Here is a 23,699-nt window from a genome sequence, read left to right on the forward strand (position 1 = left end):
TTGACAACACAACCATGTGCAAATACACAAATATACACATAACGTCAGGCTAGTGGAAATGCTAAGAGTGTATACAAAGAGCGGACTGTCTTTGAGTCTGCTAATTGATTCAGTCTTTCAATAAGTCTATTGGCAAATCCTGTAGTGAAATCATTTCAGCGGAGATAGTAGGTGACGGGTTTAGAAGCATCCTGGAGCACAGTTGACTGGGAATAAGGATCGTCACACCACCCACTGTGGATCATGGAGTCTCTCTGGATGTTTGCAGTTTCACTCACGAGACGTGTGTGCTGTTAGCTGGTGACTGCTCGTTAGTAAGAGCTGTTAGGTCTTCTTTTCTGCTAGGGTCCCGGGTGCTGCTTTCTTCACTGTTGTGGAGTTTGGGTGAACTTTGCTTTTCCCAGCGACACTTGGCTTCTTCTGTTTCTGGTTGTTGTTTTGAAGGGACTTCAGCCCCAGCATTTTACAATACTTGTTACACTGATGCAGTGCTTTAAACTGGTCGATGAAGGTCATGGAGCAGTTCCCTTTAAATCCTTTGTACCTGGGAGTTTGGGTGGAAGGAAACATAACATTTTAAACAGGTTGCTTCACCAGTTTTAAAAGAAAAATTTGAAAGGGGGAACCGTGGTGCACAGAAAATCTCTTATGGCCAAATGGTTGACACAATGATTAATTAAAGGAAAAAAACAAAAACTGTGAGCTTAAATGAGGGCAAAGACCTATTGACACTGCTGAGTGAAATGAGCCAGTCAAAAGGACAAATATACAATGTTTCGCTATCTATATTTTTACAATAAAAAGGTCAAATATCGTGTGATGTCACTTGTATGAAATATCTAAACCAGGCAAGTGTATAGAGATCAAAGTTTATTTGCGGTTACCAGGGGCAGCAGGGAGGGAGGCGGAAAGGAAGACACAGCACTTAGGGGACACTGAGCTTCTGTCAAGGGTGATGGAAAAATTCGGGAATGGTTAATGGTGATGGCTGAACAACAGGATGAACAAATTTAATGTCACTGAACTGTACATGTGAAGATTGTTCAAATGACAAATGTTTTGTTTTCCATATATTTAATCATTGAAAAATGGCCCATTGGTGACATTACAACTGACCTGATAGAAATAAAGAGAATTACAACAGAATATTATGAATGACGGTATGGCAACAAACTGGATAACAGATGAAATGGGGGAAATTCTTAGAAGCACACAACCTACCCAAACTGACTCAAGGGGAAATAGAAAGTCTCAACAGTCCCATAACAAGCGAAGAGATTTGAATCAATGATCAAAAACCTCCCAACAAAAAACATTCCTGGACCAGATGGCTTCAGGGGGAATTCTACCAAACATTTAGAGAAGACGTGACGCCAATAATGTTTAAACTCGTCCAAAAGATAGATAACTCATTCTATGAAGTGAAAAGAACCCTGATACTCAAACCAGACAAAGGCACCACAAAAAAAGGAAACTACAGGCCAATATCTCTTGTGAATATAGATGTGAAAATCCTCAACAAAATACTAGCAAACAGAATCCAACAGCATATTAAGAGTCATACGCCATGACCAAGCGGGATTTATTCCGAGAATGCAGGGATGGTTCAACATTAGAAAATCAATCAATGTAATAAATCACATCAATAGAACGAAGGGAAAGAACCACATGAATCGACCTGATGTTAACTAGTATCTTCTCTTGCAGGACACCAAGGGAGAGATTAAGAGGTTAGCTTGTCTGTGTTCCCATCCCTGAGCACTCCCTGGGGGACACTAGGCCACCTGGGCCTGTTTGTCAGATATGAGGGAAAGCTTATCCCACTCTTCTACTAGGGGAAGTCCACTCCTAATATCTGAATCCCTGAGCTTCTCAGACAAACAGAATATCACAAACGCACAGCCGCCCTGTGTAGGCACATTGGAAACACGTCCCAGGTGTCTGTCTTGGTACTGCCTTGAGGCTTGACATTGAGACAGCATCTAATCTCTGTGGAGAAAAGCAACTAGTTCACACCACAGCCTCCCAGAACATTCACCAGCAACCCCATAAAGTACTACCTCTAGACCTGGTGTAGAGTGCCGGGCAGCCCTGAGCCTTGAAGAATGGTTCCCACCATCTGTGATGAAAAAGATCAGTTTCGCCACAGGAGCATGGCTTCTGGCAGCCCACCAGGACCTGCCCTTTTTGACAACCCCTGAGGACCTGACTATGTCCTGGGAGCCCAGCTCCTCTCTACCTTCACACCCCTCTTTCTGTAGCTTCTTCATGGAAAGCCACAAGTGGAAGAGGAGATATGGGAGATAAGATTCCCATCAAACAGGCAGTCCACTATTCATCCATTGTTCTAAGCCTTGGTATTCTGTTGCTCAAAGAACCAGCCTCATTCTACCAGCAGACGGAGAGGCCCTGTGGGACATGGGGCAGGCAGTTAAGGCTGGAGAAGAGACTCACATCTTACCATTCACAAGAGCATCTGGTCCATTGTTTGGGGTGGGTTGAGGGCAGAGTAGGGCAAGCTCATGCATTCAGTATTGGGAAGCTCTGATTACAGGGCCTTCCTTACGTGACAACCTCTGACAACCTATGGAACGTCATTCCACAGCTAGTCCCTGTTTCTTTGCCTCTCTGCAGGCTCCTTCCCTCTGCCTTCAAACAGCACTCTAGCTCCCTTTAGACAGACAAACAGACAGACACATACACACACCTCCTGCTTTTTCTAGCTATTTTCTAGACCTTTTCTTGTCTTCTACAGACAAAGCTGGAAACCCTGGTAGCATAGTGGTTAAGAGCTACAGCTGCTAACCAAAAGGTCAGCAGTGCAAATCCACCAAGCGCTCCTTGGAAACTGTATGGGGCAGTTCTACTCTGTCCTATAGGGTCGCTATGAGTCGGAATCAACTCGACAACAATGGGTTTTATTGACAAGCTGGGAGTCCCTGGGTGGTGCAAATGGTTAAAACACTTGGCTGCTAATCGAAAGGCTGGAGGTTCAAGGCCACCCAGAGGCACCTCAGAAGCAAGGCCTCATGATCCACTTCCAAAAATCAGCCATTGAAAACCCTAGGTGACAAGGATAGGAACTGTAGGCAATGTGGCAGTGCAGGAAAGTAGATATTTTGCGAGTAAAAGGGCCTTTCCCACCTCCTTAGGCCTGTGAGGCTGGTACTTTGAATCTTGGCATTCTACATGTTGTGTGTGACAGGAGCTCTGTCACAAGACGCATTTAAAATATGTCAGGAAATTCTGTTCTGAGATCCCTTTGTCTCCTCCCCTCCTGCCAAATTCATGCATTGCTTTGAATAGTCTGCCTAGAGTCACAATGCATACTCACACACAGATGTACACATATACACACTCAAGCACACACTCACATACACACACCCAGACACACACGCACATGCATCCACACACGTACACATTCACACACGTGTGCACATGCATATGCTCACACACGTGCATATATGCATGCACACACATTCACACACCCCTGTTCTGGGGCTGTGCTTCTTGACCATTAGAATCCACTTCCTTCCATCTGTAAGTTTGTTCCGGCCTTTCCTCTCCAGGTATGGTCATAGTGACCTGGCTAAGCACCCCGGAAGCAGGTGTCCCCGTCTGCCCTGGGCACACAAGGGCTCTGTAGTGGGCTGCACTTGGTGTGTGGGGCAGAGCCTTTTTTCTGAAACTCAGCTTAGCCGGAAGTGGGAGTCTATTTTCTTCTCTTTTCATGGCTCTGAGGACCAGAGCCGGTCATGCAGACGCCCATGGAGCCTGCGTCCTCAAGACAACTGTCCACGTCACCCGTCGGCCTTGATAATTGGCCCCTCATCCCCTCACATTTTCCCCTCCACTGGGGACAAGTCGGTCACGACTCTGTCCAGGGTCTCTTGAATTTGGTTTCCACGTCAGAGACGCCTGACCTGTGCCACGAATCATTCTTTCTTCTGAGGGTGTCCTTTTGTGGCTATTCATAGCCATCTTCTTTTGGTCCAGTGCTTACTAACTGGGAGAAAATACGCTCAGTCTGTCTTTGTTTTACTTCAATCCAACAACAGGAAGTGGGGCTTTTTTGGCAGCTATTTTATGTGGTGTAACAAAAGCTTAAAAAAAAAAAAAAAAATTTTTTTTTTTTAACAAAAGTATCGACTCTGGTGCCCTCTGGTGGCGAGACTACAATCTCGCCGTCTCCCCAGAAACAGCTGCTGGCCCAGGACTGGGTTGAACACAGGGAGAACCGGCCACCTGCACACGGTGGTTAAAGCTGGTTCGGTTTGGTTAAATTTCCAAATCTCCAGTTAAAGAACTAAGTATTTTTCTTGGTGTTAAATGGTCGAGTTAGCATCTTGGTCTACCTAGAACATGAGTTATTGGTTATCAGAACAATTCTATTTGCCATGCTCTGTAACTTGACATTATTGTATTCAACAATGCCAAGGGATTAAGGGTATTAAGGTATCACCCACAGGTTTCCAGACATATTCATATTGCTAGCTCCTCGGAGAAATATGATATTCTTCTTTCGTAAGGGTCAGCTAGCAGGTTAAATTGAATTAAAATAAGTCATGACTGTTGCCTATTTTTCTTTTATGAGATTATAAATAACTGCCTACCCTCAAAATCGTATCACACCTTTGGACTTTATTAAGCAAATGATCAAGGCAGGTTGCATTTATGGGGGTGTCAGCAGCCAAAAATATGGCCAGGACTGAGACATGGGGGAACATTTTCTTTAAATGACACAATGACTCCTTTTCCCCTAAAAGATCCTGATCACTGCTGGCCAAAAAAGGGTGGACCCTCAAATCGGGAGGGTTTTTTACTTCTGTTTTAAATAGCACAGAGTCGCTGTTATCATTATTGAAGTCCCTGGGCAATAATAATGGTTAATGTGCTTGGTCGCTAGCCTCAAGTTTGGAGGGTCAAATCCACACAGAGATGCCTCGGAGGAAAGGACTGGTGATTGGCTTCTGAAACATCAGTCACCAAAAAGCCTGTGGAGCACAGTTCTACTCTGACACACGTGGGGTTGCCATGAGTCGAAATTGACTCGAAGGCAACTGGCAATTCTCTCCCGTCAGAGAAAGGCTCTCTTTAATCAGTCGTCCATGTTGGGATTCTAAGAAACATTTCTTTTCAGAAAACTTTTGTGGCTTGAGAGAAAAAGTTTAAAGAGAATTTGGGAGAAGAAAAATGATCAAGATGATCTAATATCCCTTCAAAAGCTCTCAAACACTTCAGAATTCCCTTCGCCCCAACCTCTCTTTGGGTAAGCAGGCAGTAAACAAGTTACACTTTACAGACAGCATTTCACATTTCACACTGGGCTCCTGCCATCAACTCTTCTAATGGGTCTTGGGCAGCTGTCCCAGGCCAGATAAGTCACATTAAAGCTGAGAACAAAACCAAGGGATTGGATTTCTTTTTAAATCAGGGGAAAAAATGTGGTATTTGAAGCTCTCACTTGGTCTGGGCTCCTGGAAGCTGTAGACATACTTTTAAAAGATGTCTTAAATAATCACACTCGTAAGCCTGTCTTAGTTTTTGAAACTTCTCGAGCAGGTTTCTGTTATGATTTAGTAGAAAGTTGTTCTAAATAAAGGTATAAAATTTGGCCACTCTGGCATTAGACTGAGGCATGAGGGGGGAAAGGAAACCAATATTTATTGAACTCATAGCAGGCTTCGGGGGCTAGATACAGATTAACAGGGATCCTCATGACCACCCCTTGCCTCTCTGTTCTCTAGATCAGTGGCTTTGATCCTAAATTCATGTGCTCACAGTCACACAGCTGGTAAGACAGAGAAACAAAGACTCAAACCAGGTCTGGCTGATATCTGAACTGGCAATGTTCTGCAGAGAACACAGGAGTCTGGTAAGGAAGGCTCCACTCAGGAAATCCTTCAGGGGTCCAGAGGCCTTCATACATAGGGATGCCATATAAATTATCTTCTAAATGAGGGCACTTGTTGTGGAGTTTAAAATTAACTTTACCCAAAGAATTTAGTCTTTGTCTTTGGTTCCTGAGAGATAAGCTCAAAAACCCTGGAAATTCCCCAGTGATTAGTTGCCTTTGATGAGGATTCCATACCACACCTGAGGGTCTGTGCTAATGAGGCAACTCAGGTACCACTGGCCAGGCCAGCAAGACCACCATGGCATGATATCAGCTGACCTGGGGAGGTAGCAGGAAGTGATTCAGTCAATCATTTCTACGTAATGAGGCCTCAGCACAAGCTCTGGACACAGAAGCTCCAGGGGCTTCCTGGTTGGTGGTAGACATCCATGTATGTGGAAGGGTAGCTAGACATTCAGAAACCTCCCAGACCTCACCCTATGCGTCCCTTCATTTGTACCTTCTTTGTATAACAAAACTGTAATTATAAATACAGCACTGTCTGTGATTTCTATGAGTCATTCTCGAAACCAAGCAAGTAGTGGGAGCCAGTAGGTCAGAAGTGAAGGGGCCTGGGGAGTCCTGAGCTTGGAGCCGGTATCCTGAGCAGGTAAAGGGAGCCCCCAAGTTTGTAGCCAGCAGGTCGGAAGTGAAGATGTCGTGGAGGTCTTGGGCCAACTCAGGAGTCTGGAGGACTGTGCATTTTACCTTGTGAGGTCTGACCCAGCTCTGGGTGGTTAGGGTCAGAGTGCTGTGTGTGCAGCTGGTGTCAGAACAGAATTGCAATGGAATTGAATTGATTTGATTGATCCTTACAGTTTGGTGAGAGACAGATGGAATTTGATTTTTTTTTCCACACACTTGTCCAAGACAAATGCTAAACTAGATGGATGCTTGGGCATCAGGGATAAAACAGTTCTGTCCCAGGCAGATGGGATGCACAGTCACCCTCTCATCAGGTAGGCCAGACAAGTTCCTATGATGCCAAGAAGCAAGGGACCAACAGGAGAAGCAGAAGTCGGCAGCAGGGCCAGGTCTAAAGATCCTGTCCTCCCCACTACATCAGACCCTTCCTGATGTGCTGTCTGCCCAAGCCAAAGGCCATCACTCAATTTCCTGAAGTATATGACCCTGGTCAACACTGGGAGAGGAACACAGAAATTGTTCCAACACAGAACTGTATTACCACCCAGCAGTTTTTCACAAGGAACCACGTCAGGGGGAAGTACCCAAGCTGCACCTTGGTTCTAAAATCAAATCAGAAACTTTAGGCAGCCAGGGAGAACTTTAAGCATCAAATTTATGATCAGGAGATGAAAATCAAGAGTTGTCCCCTTTCCACTTTTTCAAATCCCTCTCCTTTCCTCTAAGGAGTCTTGGTGGCACAGTGGTTAAGTGCTCGGCTGCTAATCAGAACATTGGCAGTTTGGACCTACCAGCCTCTCCATGGGAGAAAGATGTGGCAGTCTGCTTCTGTAAAGATTACAGCCTTGGAAACCCTATGGGGCAGTTCTACTCTGTCCTATAGGGTGGCTATGAGTCGGAATCATCTCAACGGCAATGGGTTTTTTGTTTGTTTGCTTTTCCTTTCCTCCATCCTTTCTTAAAGCTGAAAAGTAGTACATTCGTTAAAGCACAGCTGATGCAGATGGCCTGAAATAGACGCTCACGTAGGTGAACAGTTCCCAGCCACAGGGGAGTCAGCTATCCCTTCCAAAAGTCATGTACCCTCTTTCCTGTTACTTACAAATACACTTAGTACTTGGGGACATCCATAGTGGGCCAAGGTGGGCGTAGCTCCAACACAGAACTTTATTTTCACCAAGAACCACAAATAACCTGCTTTCCCCACAGTGTTAGTCACGCATGAAAGGGCATAGGTTGTTAGAAAGATAGTCCAGTAGGGCACGAGCTTCCATGAAGAGTGATGGAAAAATTTGGAAACGATTAATGGTGATGGCTGAACAACATGATGAATGTAATTAATGTCACTAAGTTGTAAATATAAAAGATGTTGTAATGGCAAATGTTTTGTCACACGTATAGTTAAGCTCGGCTGCTAAACCAAAGGTTGGTGTTTCAAACCTACCAGCTGCTCCAAGGGAGAAAGATGTGGCGGTCTGCTTCTATAAAGATTACAGCCTTGGAAGCCCTATGGGGCAGTTCTACTCTGTCCTATAGGGTTGCTATGAGTTCGAATCGACCCAATGGCAGTTTTTATATTTAACACAAATATATACAGGACGACAACAACAACAGAAAAAGATACCCCCCCAAAATTCTAGCATAGCACCATCGGGCCATGTACCACTCTGCACAAAACATCCTGCTCTAAACTGGGAAAGCATAACCATCATCAACAACCAAGGTAACAAACAACAGCTCAATAGCCACTTGCTACTGTAATCAACATCATGGGAGTCTATAAGCCACCAAAGGTACTTTTGGGGAAAAATATATTAAAAATGTGTAAATTGATTTCATTGCACTCAATTGCAAAAGAAAATATTCTTAAGATGCTTTTCATCAGGAAGCTTTTAAATGTTAGTAAAGGTAGAAAAATGGAATATTCACAGTTGACAGAAATCCCAATAATGCTGGCATTTCCCCTCCTCCCCCCGCCCCATGGCAGTCCTATTATTAATTAATCTTAAAATTTGTTTGCAGAGTTCTTGTTGGTTCCAAAGTTAGGAAACAAATGTGTTCCCCTGAGAGGACGAAGCCCATAAATATGTGATGTAAGTGAGAGAAGTGAACTGAGTTCATCCTGAGAACATGTGTCACCCACAGGACAAGGACAAGGGACCTGCTTTGCCCACATCTGCCTCGACAGCACTTGCCCAGAAGGTGTCTGAAGCCCAGTGTTAAATGATACATGCTCAATTTTGTTCCTACTTACCCTTTAGCCAATGTTGCTATGCCGACATCTGTTAACTTCATTCCCACACCTATAGGAAGAGAGCAAAGGCACGGTGTGTGTTACCCAGGGTGCCTCAGAAAGGATTGGCAGTTTAGTAACGGGGGTGGGTGGTGACTGATCCATCTTCACCTCCCTTCCTGTGGAAACATGCAATTCTACCCCTCCCACCACAAGAGGACTCCTTCTGTGGAGGACGGTAGCCTTTTGGCTGAGCACCCAGCTTTATGGGATGGTAATGGGGAAGGCAGGCCCTCGGAGGTAGCAGCTCAGGGAGCCATGCCTCCTGTGAGCAGTGGGGCCTGCCCACACCCGCCTCCCTAGCTCTCTCAGCTCTGAGGAATGAGCTGTGGGCCTGTGTGGTCCAGAGCCCTCTGACTGAGGAGAGATGCCCACCCCTTCGTGACTCAACTGGAGGCCTGTCACTTCCCTGTCAGCTTTCTCCCCATAAATGCTCTGATTTGGGCTTATGGCTGGTCCACATTCCTCCTTGAACAAAGAAACCCTTACACAGTGGAAGGAGGAATAGTTGTGGGCTATGGTGGCCAGTGTCAACAGTGAGAATGTCCCAGAAGACCTTTTTTCAATTCAAAGCCAAACCTCAGTTATATTATTTCCCGTTGCCATACAGTTTTCAGATCCAGGACTGAAGGTGTTGCGGGTTGGGCTGGGCCCAGGGAAATACTCCTGAGTCACACACAGACTTTTAACCAGTGGCATAGGGATGTTAACATTTGCAACCCATGGTCTGACTGTTTGACACATCCTAACCCCTATCCATTAAGCCATACTGGCAGTGGCTACAAAAACCAAAATGAACAAACAGCTAACTCAGCCTCCCACTTGGGTTCAGCAAAGATCCCTGGGCAGCCCTGGAAGAATCCCAAGCAGACAGGCGCCTGTATGCTTCTGCCTTCCCATCAGGAGCAGTTCAGATAGTGGCTCAGGAACTGAGGCGCAAAGAGAATGGAAAATGCTACTGTCTTCCAGGGTAAGGAGGGGCAAGAGTTGCCATCACCTCCTGCAGCATCACCCTACCCAGTCCCTGCCCCACACCCTTAAGCAGGACTGGCAAAGGTAATAGCACCTCCCTGATGCCCAGAGTGTCCATGGCCTCTAGGCCTTTCCAGAATCTCTTTGCCCTTCCCAGGTACGAATTCTGTTCCTGTTTCTCTAGGATAGCGGCTATGGGCACTTGCACCAACTCGGTGGACCTCTGCTTCAGCCTTGCCATGCAGTCCAGTGCTGGACCTTTTATCACAGGACACCAGTTCACAGGGCTACCCCACGAGTCTGTCTGGATCTGCAGGACACCAGCCCTGGTTGTAGCCTCCTCTCTTGTCCCTGACTCTTGCTTTCCATGGGGCAGGCTGTGATCGCTGGTATTCCCCGCCTTCAGCAGGTGACCCTGCCCACCAAGGAGCCTGGCAACATAGGAGCCCGTCTGAGCTGTAAAGAAGGAACAAGCACCCCTACCCGCCCCCCATACCAATCCCCATGGGTCAGATATGATGGTACCCTGTTTTTGTTGCTGTGTGGCATCATGTCTATTGCGACTCATAGCAACCCTATATGACAGAGTAGAACTGCCCCCTTCAGTTTCCTAAGCTGTAACCTTTATGGGAGCAGATCATCAGGCCTTTTCTCCCACAGAGTGGCTGGTGGGTTCAAACCACCGATCTTTTGGTTGGCAGCCGATTGCTTAATCATTGCACCACCAGGGCTCCTTGATGGTACCCTAGTCCCATGGTTCTCTATGGTTCCATGAGCGCTGTTTTCTGAGGCCCAGGACAGGCAAGCTGAAGGGTTAATGCTCGGCTTCAGCGGCATCTGCCTGCAGCCTGGCGAGACTATGGACCTGTTGCTATTCAGTCTGGTTAGTCAGACAGATGCAGGGAGCTCTGCTTTCTGGCCGTGCACCTGCCAGCTAAATTAGACACGGCACTTTGGGTGCGCCAGTGAGCATTTTAAAAGCCTCTTTCACAGTTGGTAACTAATTCATCTCATTCTTTCAAAGCTTTTAACAATGAGAACATATGTAGAAATGCTTCACATAGCTTTTATTACAGGATCTGTGCTTTAAAAAAAAAAAAAAAAAAAGACACCAAATTGCAATATTCCTCTTTGGACATCTTGTTTCACGGCAAGCTGTATTTAAAAATCACAGCTCTATTTTCTAAGCTTCATGTAAGTCTGAGTTTAAAAAGTCACTTGGCAAGAAGTCCTCGAAGTTGGGGGATTGCTTTTCCTTGCTTCTCACAATTACCAGATGTCACCAGTAGTTTAAAAAAATAGACTATAATTTTAAAAATGAAACGTCTCTTTCAGTTCAGTAATTTTGCCAGCAATTCAACCGACATTATTAAAGGCCTCTATAGGATAATAATTTGAATTCTAGTGGGCAGCCATTAAACTGAGCTCAGGAGAACAGTGATCTACAGGTTGTTTCTGATGGAAGGAAGGTCAGCAGCTTTAGGAGTTCATTCTCTAGAATTTGAGTTCTTGGCTCTTTTGGGTGACAGCTTCTTAAAAAACCCCTGGTGGACTCACTAGTGTGCAGTCCCCAGGGACTATTCGCAGGCTCTGCTTTTATCCCACAAGCCTGCAGGACTGGCATCATTCTGGAAAGAACCAAATGCCACCAGGAAGGTGACAACTTTTAAGAACAGTCTGAGAGGTTGATGGTTGAGTTTGAGGTCTTTGTTTTTCAACCCTAATCTCAGTTCCTCTGTACAATTATAAAAGGTGGAGATTGCTTATAGAATGGATGTGCTGTCTTGTGCCACAACGACAATAAAAAGTGTTTTCACAGCACGAAGAGTAAAGAAGCACTCCCACGAGACAGTGAGCCACCACCTTACACTGAACGCACACATTACAGAGAGATGGACTGTCCCACTGCAGTTGTTGACTTGCACCTGGAAGTGAAACTAGATTTGCATATACTTCAAGGTATTGGTTTTCAGTGAAAAAAAAGATATTTAATGCAAAATGAACTGTGAAGAGGAAAAGATGGAGGGCATATCAGCAATGGCAGAGCCAGAGTCTAATTAGAACAGGTAGCTGTCTGCTCAGACCACATTTGTTTGTAAATATACGTGTGGCAATGAAGCCCCTTCAATGGACTTTCATATATACTTTTGAGTTTGCACCTACTCAGGAGATAACAATAAAGCCAACCTTTGATTACCCATTGTAATGGGAAGGCATTACTAGAATGTACTTTATGACTCCACTGGGTTGGTCATTTCAGGACCCTTTGTCAAATCTTGTTCCTGACAAGATGTTAATAACACCTTCTGCTGGTGACAATGCTTACAGGCATCATGGAGTTGCCCCAGCAGGTCTCTCCCGCCTCGTCTCCCCATCCCCAAGAACCACCTAGGCCCAGGTCAAGCTACCCTCCTCACCCTGCATGTCCGTGACCAGGAGGCAGCCACTTGTTTTCTGGTATACCCAGTGCTGGAAGGTGCAGCATTTCTGACCAGCCTCCGACTCTCTTCTCAAGAAGTTTATTTCCTTCCCATCCCGGATGGAATACTTCACAAACTCCCCAATCAGCTCTTCCTCCACTGTTGCATAAGGGATGTTGTTCTCAGGCCGATGGATAAGAAAAATAGGAATGATCCTGGTCGGGGAGAGAACATGGACACATCAAGTCCTCAGCTGGGAAAAAAGACTCCTGGTGCATTCTACTCTCACCTGGAGCAGCAGGGAGCTGCAGAATCAATCCCTGGGTTCCATTAGATTTAGCCTAAAATTCTCCCCAATGATTATTCAGTGAATAAGAGGATGTCTTTCTTTTCTTTTTTCTAGAGTTGGCTAGGAACTTCTCCTTGGAATGTGGTTTAATCATTCATGAACATCTGCATTATAGTCATATCCCAATGACCCACTGGTCAGATGACTATAGTCCAATCATCCACCCATCCATCTGTCCACCTAATATGCATCCATCCATGCATCCACCCACCTATCCACTCATCCATTCATCCATCCATGCATCCAACCATCCATGCATTTATTCATCCACCCACCCACCTTTTCATTCCTTCTTTCCGTTCAGTCAACAAATATTTATTAAGTGTCTTCTATGTTTCAGACAATTCTAGACACTGTTACAGAAAACTCCAAAATATATATATATATATATATATACACAAAACAGCAGTTCTGACCTCATGAATCTGACATTTAAATGAAGTCAACAGAAAATAAACCAGTAAGTGTTGAGAATAGCAGACACTGTTAAATGCTATGTGAAACCACAGCAGTGGAAAGGCGATGGGCAGTGCAGGGATGGGGAAGGGACTACTATTTTATACAGGGAGGTCAGAGGAGGCCTTGCTAAGTGATAAAATGAACCGTGGGCAAAGATCCGCATAAATCTGTCCCACCCACTACTACAGGTGGGAGAACTATGTGAAGTTTTACAGTAGGGGTCGGCAAAACATTGCTTACAGGTCAAATCCAGCCCCATGCCTGTTTTCATACAGCCCACAGCCAAGAATAATTTTTACAGGTGAGCATTTGCAATGAATCTGATCATAGAGGATACTAACTCCGAACCCCAAATAATTTTAGAAAAAGTCCCTTCTTCTGATTAATATACCTGTATTACAAAAATTGTGCTCAATTACTATTATGTTTCAAATTTTGTCAATAAAAAATTGTGGAAGTTGGTTTTCACTCTTGTTATGGAAGTATCTATTTAATAGCCTCGATTTTGCCTCTTTGCCCCCAAAGCCTAAAATATTTACCTTCTGACCCTTTACAGAAAAATTTTGCCAACCCTTGCTTCATAGGCCATAATGGTCTCAAGACTTGTCTTCTCTTCATCAATAACTTTTGAACTCTATTTCCCCTCTTGTTCCCCAAGGCTACAAACATGCTCACATCTCCCCATCCTCAAAAATCACCACCCCCAGCTTCCTTGGGTGGAGCTTCTCTGGCCCCCTCCAGATTTTGTTCCTATTTCTCTTGGTTTTTTTTTACTCATTGAAAAGGTAGCCTCCATTTGTGTCCTTGTCCTCAATTCCAATTCCCTCCTTGACCCATTACCCTCATCTGACAAAACCCCACTTGTGAAGGGCACCCATTCTGATGGCCTCTAATTACTCCAGGGATCCTTCTGCAGCAGCTGACGTGGTTGACCCGGCTTCCCTTTTGAACCACTCTCTTCCGTTGGCTTTGGGGATAGTGCCCTCTACTGGCTGTTGTACCACTGCTATTGTTTCCTAGCATTAGCCAATACTTACTCTGAAATGGAGCCCTGGTGGTGCAGTGGTTAAGAATTCAGGCTGCTAACCAAAATGTCATCAGTTCAAATCCAGCAGCTGCTCCTTAGAAACACTACGGGGTAGTTCTGCTCTGTCGTATAGGGTTGCTATGAATCAGAATCAACTTGACGACAATGGGTTGTTTTTTGTTTACTCCTCTGAAAACTTACTCTGACTCCTGAATGCTCCTGTTTATTGAAGTTCCATCCCTGGTCCTCTTCTCTTCTTGTTCTACATACTCTCTACTTCGATGATTCTACCATTTCACAGCTGTAGCCGCTATCTATCTGCTGCAGACCAACAAATCCAGCTCTTCGGTTTCATTCTCTTCTTTAACCACCAGGCTTATACGACCAATAGTTCTACTATAGTTTGGTGGACCACAGACGTCATAAACCTCAAGCGTGGCATATGCAAAACTCATGATTCACTTTGCCACCCACCTATATGAATCTTCTCCCTGAGTTCAGTATCTTGAAGTGGCAGCATCGTCTACCCAGGCTCCTAAGTTAGAAACCTTGGATTCATCTTCAACTTTCTCTTCCTTCTGTACTCCCTGCATCATTAATAGTTATTAATTACCTCTCTGACTTCACCTCCTACCCCTCTCCCCCTTACTGGGATCCAGGCACACTTTCTTCCTTTGGCATCTTGAATATGCCAAGCTCTGTACCACCCTGGGCCTTTGAACTAGCAAAGCTCTTGGCCCGGAACACTCTCTCCTCAGATCTTTACAGAGCTGGCTCCTTCTCGTCATTTTAATCTTTCATTAAATCTTATCTCCTCAGGAAGGCCTTTCCTGATCACTCAATGTGTCAGGGAAGACCCTGACATATCATCACATCTTTTTTTTTATCAGAGGATATTACTAATCATTTCCTGAAACCTCTTGTTCTTTTATATTTGCTGATTATGTAGGCAATATAATATCCACGATACCAGAAATTCCTTTCTGTTTAACATGGTTGTTGTTGCTAGGTGTCGTTGAGTTGGCTCCAAGTCATAGTGAACCCACAAATAACAGAACAAAACACTGCCTGGTCCTGTGCATCATCATAATAGTAGGTATATTTCAGCCCATTGTTGCAGTCACTGTGTCAGTCCATCTCATTGAGGGTCTTCCTCTTTTTTGCTGACCCTCTACTTTACCAAGCAGGATGTCCTTCTCTAGGGATTGGTCCCTCCTGATGACATGATCAAAGTAAGTGAGACAAAGTCTTGCCATCCTCGCATCTAAGAAGCATGCTGGCTATACTTCCTTCAAGACAGATTTCTTCATTCTTTCAACAGTCCAGGGTATATTCAATATTCTTTGCCAATACCGTAATTCAAATGTGCCCATTCTTCTTCAGTCTTCCTTTTTCATTGTCCAGCTTTTGCATGAATATGGTAGGTACAGTTATTGAATGAATTAAGCCATCCATACTCATCTATACAGACATACATATATACATTTATTCAAAGAATATTTATCGAGTACCTCTCTGCAAGCCTCTGAAGACCCAACATGAAGAGGATAGCAGCCATGTGTGCCCTTTTGCTGCTTACAGAGAGACCAAATGAAACGCTTGTCCTACTGGTCCTTTTCACGTTTTCATCCCTCCAAATCTCCAACAAGTTAGGGTTAGCAATATCAGACAGGTAAGCACACTTACTCAGGTACTTCTCCAAAGCCTTCCAAAGGTTGTGCTTCAGCAGCATAGATCTTGGCATAGTATCTGGCAGTATTTTGAACGTAGCATTCCTGTACCACCAAATACATGGGAAATCTAAGTTATTAGAAGAAATTCAGACATACAGTTGCCTGGTAAGGCTAATTGGGAGATTTCCCAATATAGGTCATGCCTATGGATTCCCAAACCCACTCCCTGGTTGGGATCATAGAAGCAAAAATTATTGCAATATAGAGTTGGCCACTTGCAGAGAAGCTCTGAAGCCCGAAGAAACTGTCCCAGGCAAAGGTCAAGTGGTCTCCATGGTCAGGTGTCCGTGAACCATAAAATTCTAGAAGCAGCATAGCTGAAGTTCACTTATGAGCTAAGGTGACTGACCCCTTGACAAGACGTCGGGGAAAGCTCAGAGATGGTGGCCCACTGGGTTTCCTCAACTAAGATTCCTCTTCAAAGGTGTAATTTGAGTAGTAAACAATAAAACCTTTGACAAGGGTTTTTTGGCACAGGAAAAGCAAGCTGGATTCTGCTTCCTAGTCTGTGGGGACTTTCAGAGTAGCAGTCTAGATGCTGGGGGATTTTTGATGACTGAGCCATGTGGTATGTAAGTGAAAGGAAAGAAAAAAGAGAGGTGCATTTGGAGGAGAAAGGAATACAACTGGGAAAATCCTATATAGGAGAAGAGGGGCTGCTGTCATGCACACAAAGTCTCACATGAAATTGTCACGTCTGAGAGAATTGTGGATGGTTTATGGTTGACGGTACCCAAGAGATTCATCTAAGTCTAACCTATTTATTTTATGGGTTAAAAAGGAGAGGCACATAGTCACAGCTTGGCCAGTGCTGGTGTCAAGAGGAAAATACATGGATCGAGGTAGAAGAAGAGTATAGTTCTTGCTCTCCTCCCATTTCTCATGAGTTCTGTGACTCAGTAACATAGGTAGAAGCATGGGAATTTAGCTAGAGACTTGGATCAATATCCCTGACTACCTTATAGGCTGGCATTAAACTGGTCAAATGCTAACCCTTCTGAACACACGTTCCCCCCAAAACAAAACAAACCAAAAAAACACTCCAGAAACACCTTAGAGTGTGAGTCCTGGTGTCCAACTTAGCTTAGAACCTCCACTTTCTATACCATCCTGTGTCAAAGTAGGCTCCAACTCCTGAGGAGCTCATGGGGCTTCTGAGGAATAGAAATGACCCAAGGACCTGGTCAGAGGCGACGTATCTCCAGACTACTGGCTGGCATGAGGCCAAGAAATTACTCCTGAAGACCGAGAGGTGATTCCCACCTTACTCCAGTGGGTGGAATTACCCCAGTGGATCCTCACTCCATGAACCTGTTATAACCATACTCCCAGCAACTCTGAGTCTGATTTTCACCTCATGTTACCATAGGTCACTCTCAAAACCTGAAGTGACACATTTTGGGCAGGTGGACCTACCTGGGCAGCGAGTCTGTAGTTCCGCTGGATTAGCTCATCGTTGTTTCTGGTCCCGTAGGCGATGGCGTTGTGGACCTTGAGTACGCAGGCATGGCCGGGCTTGAACACAGGCGTGAGGCCCTGCATCACCGTGCTGCGGAAGGCCTTGCGGTGAACCCCTTCCCCAAAGTGCAGCTCCTCCGTGGCAATCTGACCCCGCAGGCTGCCCCCAAAGTAGCTGTCACTGAGGAAGTCTTCTTTGAAGATGAGCTGGCTGAATTCAATCTCTTCACATCCTAAAACATAGCACAGCTTTAGTGAGATAGAATATCCTCTAATCCTTCTCCTTGGCTAATTAATATCCCTACAAAGGAACAATGACAAGGTTGACAGTAGATCCTAAAACCAGTTGTTGTGGAGTCCATTCTGACTCATGGAGACCCATGTGTGTCAGAGTAGAACTGTGCCCCAGAGGGTTTTCAATGGCTGAGTCCAGGAAAGAGAGGAATGTGGCTGCTGGAGTCTAGAATTGTGAAGGAGGTGAACTTTGCTTTGAAACTTGACAGGATCCAGTCATTGCTATGACTTGAACTCCAAGCTGCCTAACATACCCTTGACAAGCAGCTCCATGAGAAAGAACGGGCAGATTCACTGGAAAGGATCCAACAGAGATATGCATATGAGCTTTGGTGTCTTATGACACTTCACTAAGGTTCTTCACTACACCCAGAGTTGTGAAACCCACAGCCTGAAAAGAGGTACACAGAGGGATTGTGTGAGTACCTGCAGCCACTTATGGCAAAGACCGCTTAGAGGTGAAGAAGAGCACCACCCCAAATATATTCATAATGTGTAATAATGTTGTTAAGTTGGGCTAGCTTGTGTTGTATTTGGCCTATCATTCATTTGGGGCTTTCCCATGAGCTTAGTTTTATTAGTTTTTAAATTAGAGACCGACTTGTAAAATGTTATTTGTTCCTCCTATAAAAAAAAAAAAAAAAAAAAAACCCAGTTCCTCCTATAGAGAATTAAATTCATAAAATGCTTAGTGAGAGAGAGGGAGAAGGAAGGAGAAAGGGAGAGAAAGGGAGACAGAGAGGGAAGGCGAGAGAGAGACTCCTCCAAATAAAAGAGGTAATAAAGAAGTAATTTTAAGTTTCTTCTGAAGGTGCAAAGGGAGGGAGAGGCCAGGTATGGCGTTCCCAGCCTGGTGAGTCATTGAAACTGGAAAGCCCCAGGCACAGCGGGGTCAGCAGCTGGGAGGCGACATCATGAGGATTCAGATCAAACCCTAAGGTTAAAGTCACAGGGCTACACCAGCAGCACCATCTCCACTGGGGGCTTATCGCCATTAGGTCTCATTCCTGATGGTGAAACCCTGGGAAATGAGCTTATGCAAACCTAAAGCAATAGCAAATGCCTGGATGTGGAGGCCAGTCAGTGGTAAGAAGCCAAGGAAACAGAGAACCCTTCTCCTTCCAAAAGTCGTCCTGTTTCCCGAAGTGCGCGAAGGGGATTCTATTGTATACTCTGACTTTTGGGGCAATGAAGGCAGAAACGGGGGAGGATTTAAAATTATGCCACAAATATACTGCACACTAAGGACAGGTATTTAGCATCTGAATGGGTTTGTAATTATTATTTTAAATAAATATCACAATATTTGCTAGACCGTTTCTGAGCCGAGACCCAAGTTCCTTGTCTTTCATGTACTGGACATTACTCCATCTGGAATACCTTTCTTGTCGTGTTTTCACAAGCTTTCCCCACCTTTTCAGGTGTTTCGTTTGCTTTAAAAATCAGCACATGAGGTAAATATTTAATATGCTAAGCCAATTCAATTATCAGAGTTTTATGTATCTCTCTTCTAAAACTGAATGCTCCTTATAAGCAAGGATGGCAAGACTGCGTCTTACATACTCTGGACACGTTGTCAGGAGGGATGAGTCCCTGGAGAAGGACATCATGCTTGGCAGAATACAGGGTCAGCGGACAAGAGGAAGACCCTCAATGAGGTGGACTAAGGATGGTGCAGGACCGGGCAGTGTTTCATTCTGTTGTGCACGGGGTCGCCATGAGTCGGAACCGACTCGACGGCACCTAACAACAACAACTTCTAAAACTCACCAAGGGTCCTTAACCAAATCAGTTGCCTTTGAGTCATTTCCAACTCATGACAACCCCATGTGTGTCAGAGTAGATCTGTGCTCCAGAGAGTGTTCAATGGCTGACTTTTCAGAAGTAGATTCCAGGCCTTTTTTTCAAGGTGACTTTGGGTGGACTCAAGCCTCCAGCCTTTTGGTTAGTGGCCCACGACATTAACCACTAGCACCACCCAAGGATGCTGGCCAGGGGTCCTACCCCGAGCTAAAAGTGGTGGTAACAGGTGGGGCTGCAGTGGTGGGCTGACGTCAGCTGCTTCAGCTCCTGAGGACTGATTATGGGCATCTCTTCCCAACTCCATGTTCTGTGATGTCATGTTTAAAATCGGCCGTGTGAGAGTATTTACACTATGGGAATCGGAAAACTCTACAAATCAGACCCTCCCTACCCACTAGCAGGTTGTTAAATCTTTTCCAGCATACCTCTGAGTGGAGGTGGTTGTGTGAATGGAGGTAGGCATGTGTGGAGATGTGTGTGTGTGCGCGTGCACGTGCGCAGCAGGTAATTTCTCCTACGAGAGAATACACAAACTCCACCAAGCTATATTCACTGGGGGGCCCAGTGCAGTGGCAGCCTGAGGGATCAGGGGCTGCTGCTGGGCTGTCACCATGCCAGGTGGGCACATGTGCCAAAGGAAAGCACAAGCACCCATTTTTCTTTTCCCTTAAGATGCAAATGAATGGAGCGATTCTCCCAGACACCTGGCTCTCTTTGGGCATCTGCTCAGTTAGTCAAACTAAAAAGTCAGCTGAAGAAAGAAAACACGCTGTGGAAAGGCTAATGGCTAAAAACACCCAAGGAGAAGGGCCAAACGACAACCACTATAATATATCCTCAATGCTCACTCTTAAAGGAAGAAGTCTTCCCCCAAACTCCCCTCCACCTGTTCACAACACCTACACTGCTGCAGTCTAATCTCTTCCACAAATAATACACCTCTGCATATTCAGAGTATAATGAAATTATAATATGAAGTGTGGACCTGACAAGCAGACTGAAATGGCTCGTGAATGGTCATTCCTTTTTCTAGTTACTGCTGAGTTCTCTCCTACTTAGAAGCCCTGGTGGCACAGTGGTTAAGAGCTTGGCTGCTAACCAAAAGGTCAGCAGTTCGAATCCACCAGCCACTCCTTGGAAACCCTATGGGGGCAGTTCTGCCCTGTGCTATAGGGTCACTAAGAATCGGAATGGACTCAACAGCAATGAGTTTTGGTCTCCTACGACTCATAGCAACTCTATAGGACACAGTGGAGCTAACCCATAGGGTTTCCAAGGAGAGCCCGCTGGATTCAAACTGCCGACTTTTTGGTTAGCAGCTGTAGCTCTTAACCACTGTGCCACCAGGGTTTCCCTTAGTTATTAGAGTCCATAGGAACACTGCCTCTGTCCTCTACTCCAGGTGCTAGTTCATGCCTTAGGGTGAGCCCGTTTTCTGTGACAGGCCAGTGCGGCTTACCTTTAATGTCCTGGTGACTTGACAGCTGTTTGAGAACTAGAAGAAGACAAAGAAGAGAGTGGCTTCAGGACAAATGTACACTCTGAACTGGGAGAGGCCAGCTGGCATTCATTTGAAACGGAAAAGCTAGGGTTTACCTTCAGCTGTGAGGTTAAATTCAGCAGTCACTTTTCCATAACTGTTCTTGATGCAGCAGTAATAGAAGCCCTGGTCCTTCTGACTGGCTTGAACAATGGCCAAGGAAACAGTGGAGTGGTCGCCTGCGCTGTAATGGGGACATTAGCACTGATAAGCTTTAGCATTTTAAAGCTGTGTTTTTCTAATATACTTAAAAGAAAAAAATGATGTTTCTCTGCCCTAATGCTTTCAGCCAATGAGCTGGCTAAAGAACAAGATGGTCATAATAATTATAATACATGCATTATTTTATTTTATATCACCATATGGTATATAATAGTGAGCCTTCTCCATGAAAGAATACTACCTCTCTAAACCACAAACAGTTCAGTTCAATATTGGTTGAGCATCTGCTATGTGTCCAGTACTGGGGGATTCAATGATTAACTTGCTTTAAGACACAAAGTCATTGGCCGTGAGGGTCCCCAATCTGGGAAGAGGTGGACAAAAGAAAACACCAACATAAACTGTGAAAGTGAAAAGAAGTGGTCTTGCAACTTTGTGAATCAACAGGGAGAAGCTTAGTTTCTCCTCCTGTTACCCTCCCAAGGGTGAACTGCTTTCGTTTTATGAAAGCAATGGCCAAATGCACAAAGGGTTGGACAGGAGTGGAGCTCAGCTCTGGAGACAAATGCAGAGGGAGGCTCTGCCAGGAGTATGGGCAGAGTAACACTGCCCAGAACCAAAATGGCTCCAGGGAGAAGGTACTCTGGAAGATCCCCTCATCCTTCACCAGCCCCAGGGAGCCCGGTGGTGTGGGCAGCCCTGCAACACACCATCCACTCTGGGTTGAGAAGTCCCTGAGTTGTCCTTCCCGTGGCCATCCAGTGAGAAGCTGCTTCAACAGCAGCCAGCTCATCACTCACTGGTTGTCCAGCAGGAATGATGTGACCTGTGCTCCAAGACTTTGCTCAGTTTTCCGCCAATCTACTCCACATAGACAACTGCCCTTTCAAAAGCCCAGGCCACTGTAAACACCTCCCTGCCCAGAGTGGAGAGTGGGTTCCAAGAAGCCAATGATGGCCAAGGTAAGACTAGATAGAGGGTGCCAGCTTGAGATCCTCATGGAGCCAAGACCTACCACTTCACACAAACACTCAGAGCAAGCGACCTCTCTTCTTCTTGGCTTTCTCAGAGGATAGTAGCCTTGCCCCTGCCACTAGAAAGCGTTCTGACATGTGATTTCCAAACTTTAGCCTGTTGAAGAAAAGTATCCCAAACTTGGGGACAAAGGCAAGATGAAGAACACATGTCCCTTGTATGTCACTGTTTAACAGGCTTCCCCCCAAATTATTTAGTTATAAAAGAACACTCTGGTGTTCAATTTTGCTATTTACTACCTAAATAGAACCCACTCATTGTGAAGTTACATGTGAACTTACAAGCTTCTGTCTGTCCAGTAAAAAAGGTAGCCCTAAGGTTTAATACCTATTAAACCTGTTAGCCAGTTTTGAACCTATTCGCAAATTTATTTAGGATTCCTTTGTCTGATTGACCGTAGAAATCCCCATTCCTCAAATGTTCCTGTGAACAGTGTTGCCATCTTACTGGTTCCCTCATTAATTGAGATGAAGATCTTTGCAGCATGCTCGTATTTATTTGTTTGAGAGATTTTAACTTTTTGAAAAGAATGCCTTGGCAAGACAGTGAGGGGTTTTGTGGAGGGACAGGTGAAAGGAAACATTGAACTGGAAGAAGGGTCGAGAGAAATTAGCTAAAACCCACCCGAAATAATACAAATGATTCAACATACAAAGGAGTTATGACTCCCAAATATTCTCAAGTGTTAGCAGAGAGGAGGCAAATGGACACACATAAGACAAACGGTGTCCCAAGGAGAAATGAAGCAAATATCACGAAGAATTTAAAGGCCTCGGCCACTCATTAGTAAATAGCATGCTTACTAATAACATATGTTCCCTAGAGGGAGGTTAAAAAAACCAAAAACCAAACCTGTTAACTGTCGAGTCCATTCTGACTCATAGTGACCCTATAGGACAGAGTAGAACTGCCCCATAGAGTTTCCAAGGAGCGACTGGTGGATTTGAACTCCGGACCTTTTGGTTAGCAGTGGTGGCACTTAAGCACTACGCCACCAGGGTTTCCAAAGGGAGGCCAGGCTTTATAAATGCACAACTGGAAAAGGAACCTGAAAGATTCAAGTGCCAGTTCTGAGCTTGGAGCAAGGCTGCATCGTGTTTAATTGTTCCTGGCTGACGGCTTCAGAAAGTACTTAAAATGAATAACTAGCATTTTCTTTTTAATAAAGCTCTAGGGAACCTCTCTGGACAGTTCTACTCTGTCCTATAGAGTCGCTAGGAGTCAGAATTGACTTGATGGCAGTGGGTTTGGGTTTTTTTTTTTTTTTTTTCGTAATTCTTCCTAAGCCATATGGAAGACAAGGAGGGTAATGACAACATTTTTAATCTTTTACTATATCACTCAAAATCTAGTTAGATTTTCTGGACTGACATTATACCAATGAAATAATAGTTCAAGTCATTCATAATTGCATTTGGGAAATAATTTTTGGACATCTGTTCTAAATAGACATTTAATTAAACAGAAAATTTGCAAATTTTCTCACATTTTCAGCCTACTTTGTGACAAGAGTAAGGAGTTGGAACACCTCCCATGAGTCAGGAACTGAACTGGGACTTCCTTCAGCAGAAAGAGACTTCTAAGGGCTGCCTGAGTTATGCTGGCTTCCAGTG

The 23,699-nt window shown here is 44.9% G+C and overlaps 1 protein-coding gene across 2 annotated transcripts in view; it reads right to left on the minus strand.

Annotated features, from left to right (window-relative positions):
- Positions 1-248: 248 nt before the first annotated feature.
- ALPK2 (alpha kinase 2) overlaps positions 249-23,699 on the minus strand; it is a 133,293-nt gene continuing 109,842 nt past the window's right edge. For both annotated transcript variants that reach the window (XM_049900959.1, XM_049900960.1), the window contains 7 exons: positions 20,946-21,073; positions 20,809-20,844; positions 17,211-17,485; positions 15,748-15,836; positions 12,224-12,441; positions 8,796-8,844; positions 249-544 (listed from right to left, as the gene is read on the minus strand). In XM_049900959.1, coding sequence (XP_049756916.1) covers positions 325-544; positions 8,796-8,844; positions 12,224-12,441; positions 15,748-15,836; positions 17,211-17,485; positions 20,809-20,844; positions 20,946-21,073 — 1,015 coding nt within the window. In that variant the 3' untranslated portion in view covers positions 249-324. The remainder of the gene's footprint in view (positions 545-8,795; positions 8,845-12,223; positions 12,442-15,747; positions 15,837-17,210; positions 17,486-20,808; positions 20,845-20,945; positions 21,074-23,699) is intronic.

This window comes from Elephas maximus, chromosome 11 (assembly GCF_024166365.1).
Source record: "Elephas maximus indicus isolate mEleMax1 chromosome 11, mEleMax1 primary haplotype, whole genome shotgun sequence".
Lineage (NCBI taxonomy): Eukaryota > Metazoa > Chordata > Mammalia > Proboscidea > Elephantidae > Elephas > Elephas maximus.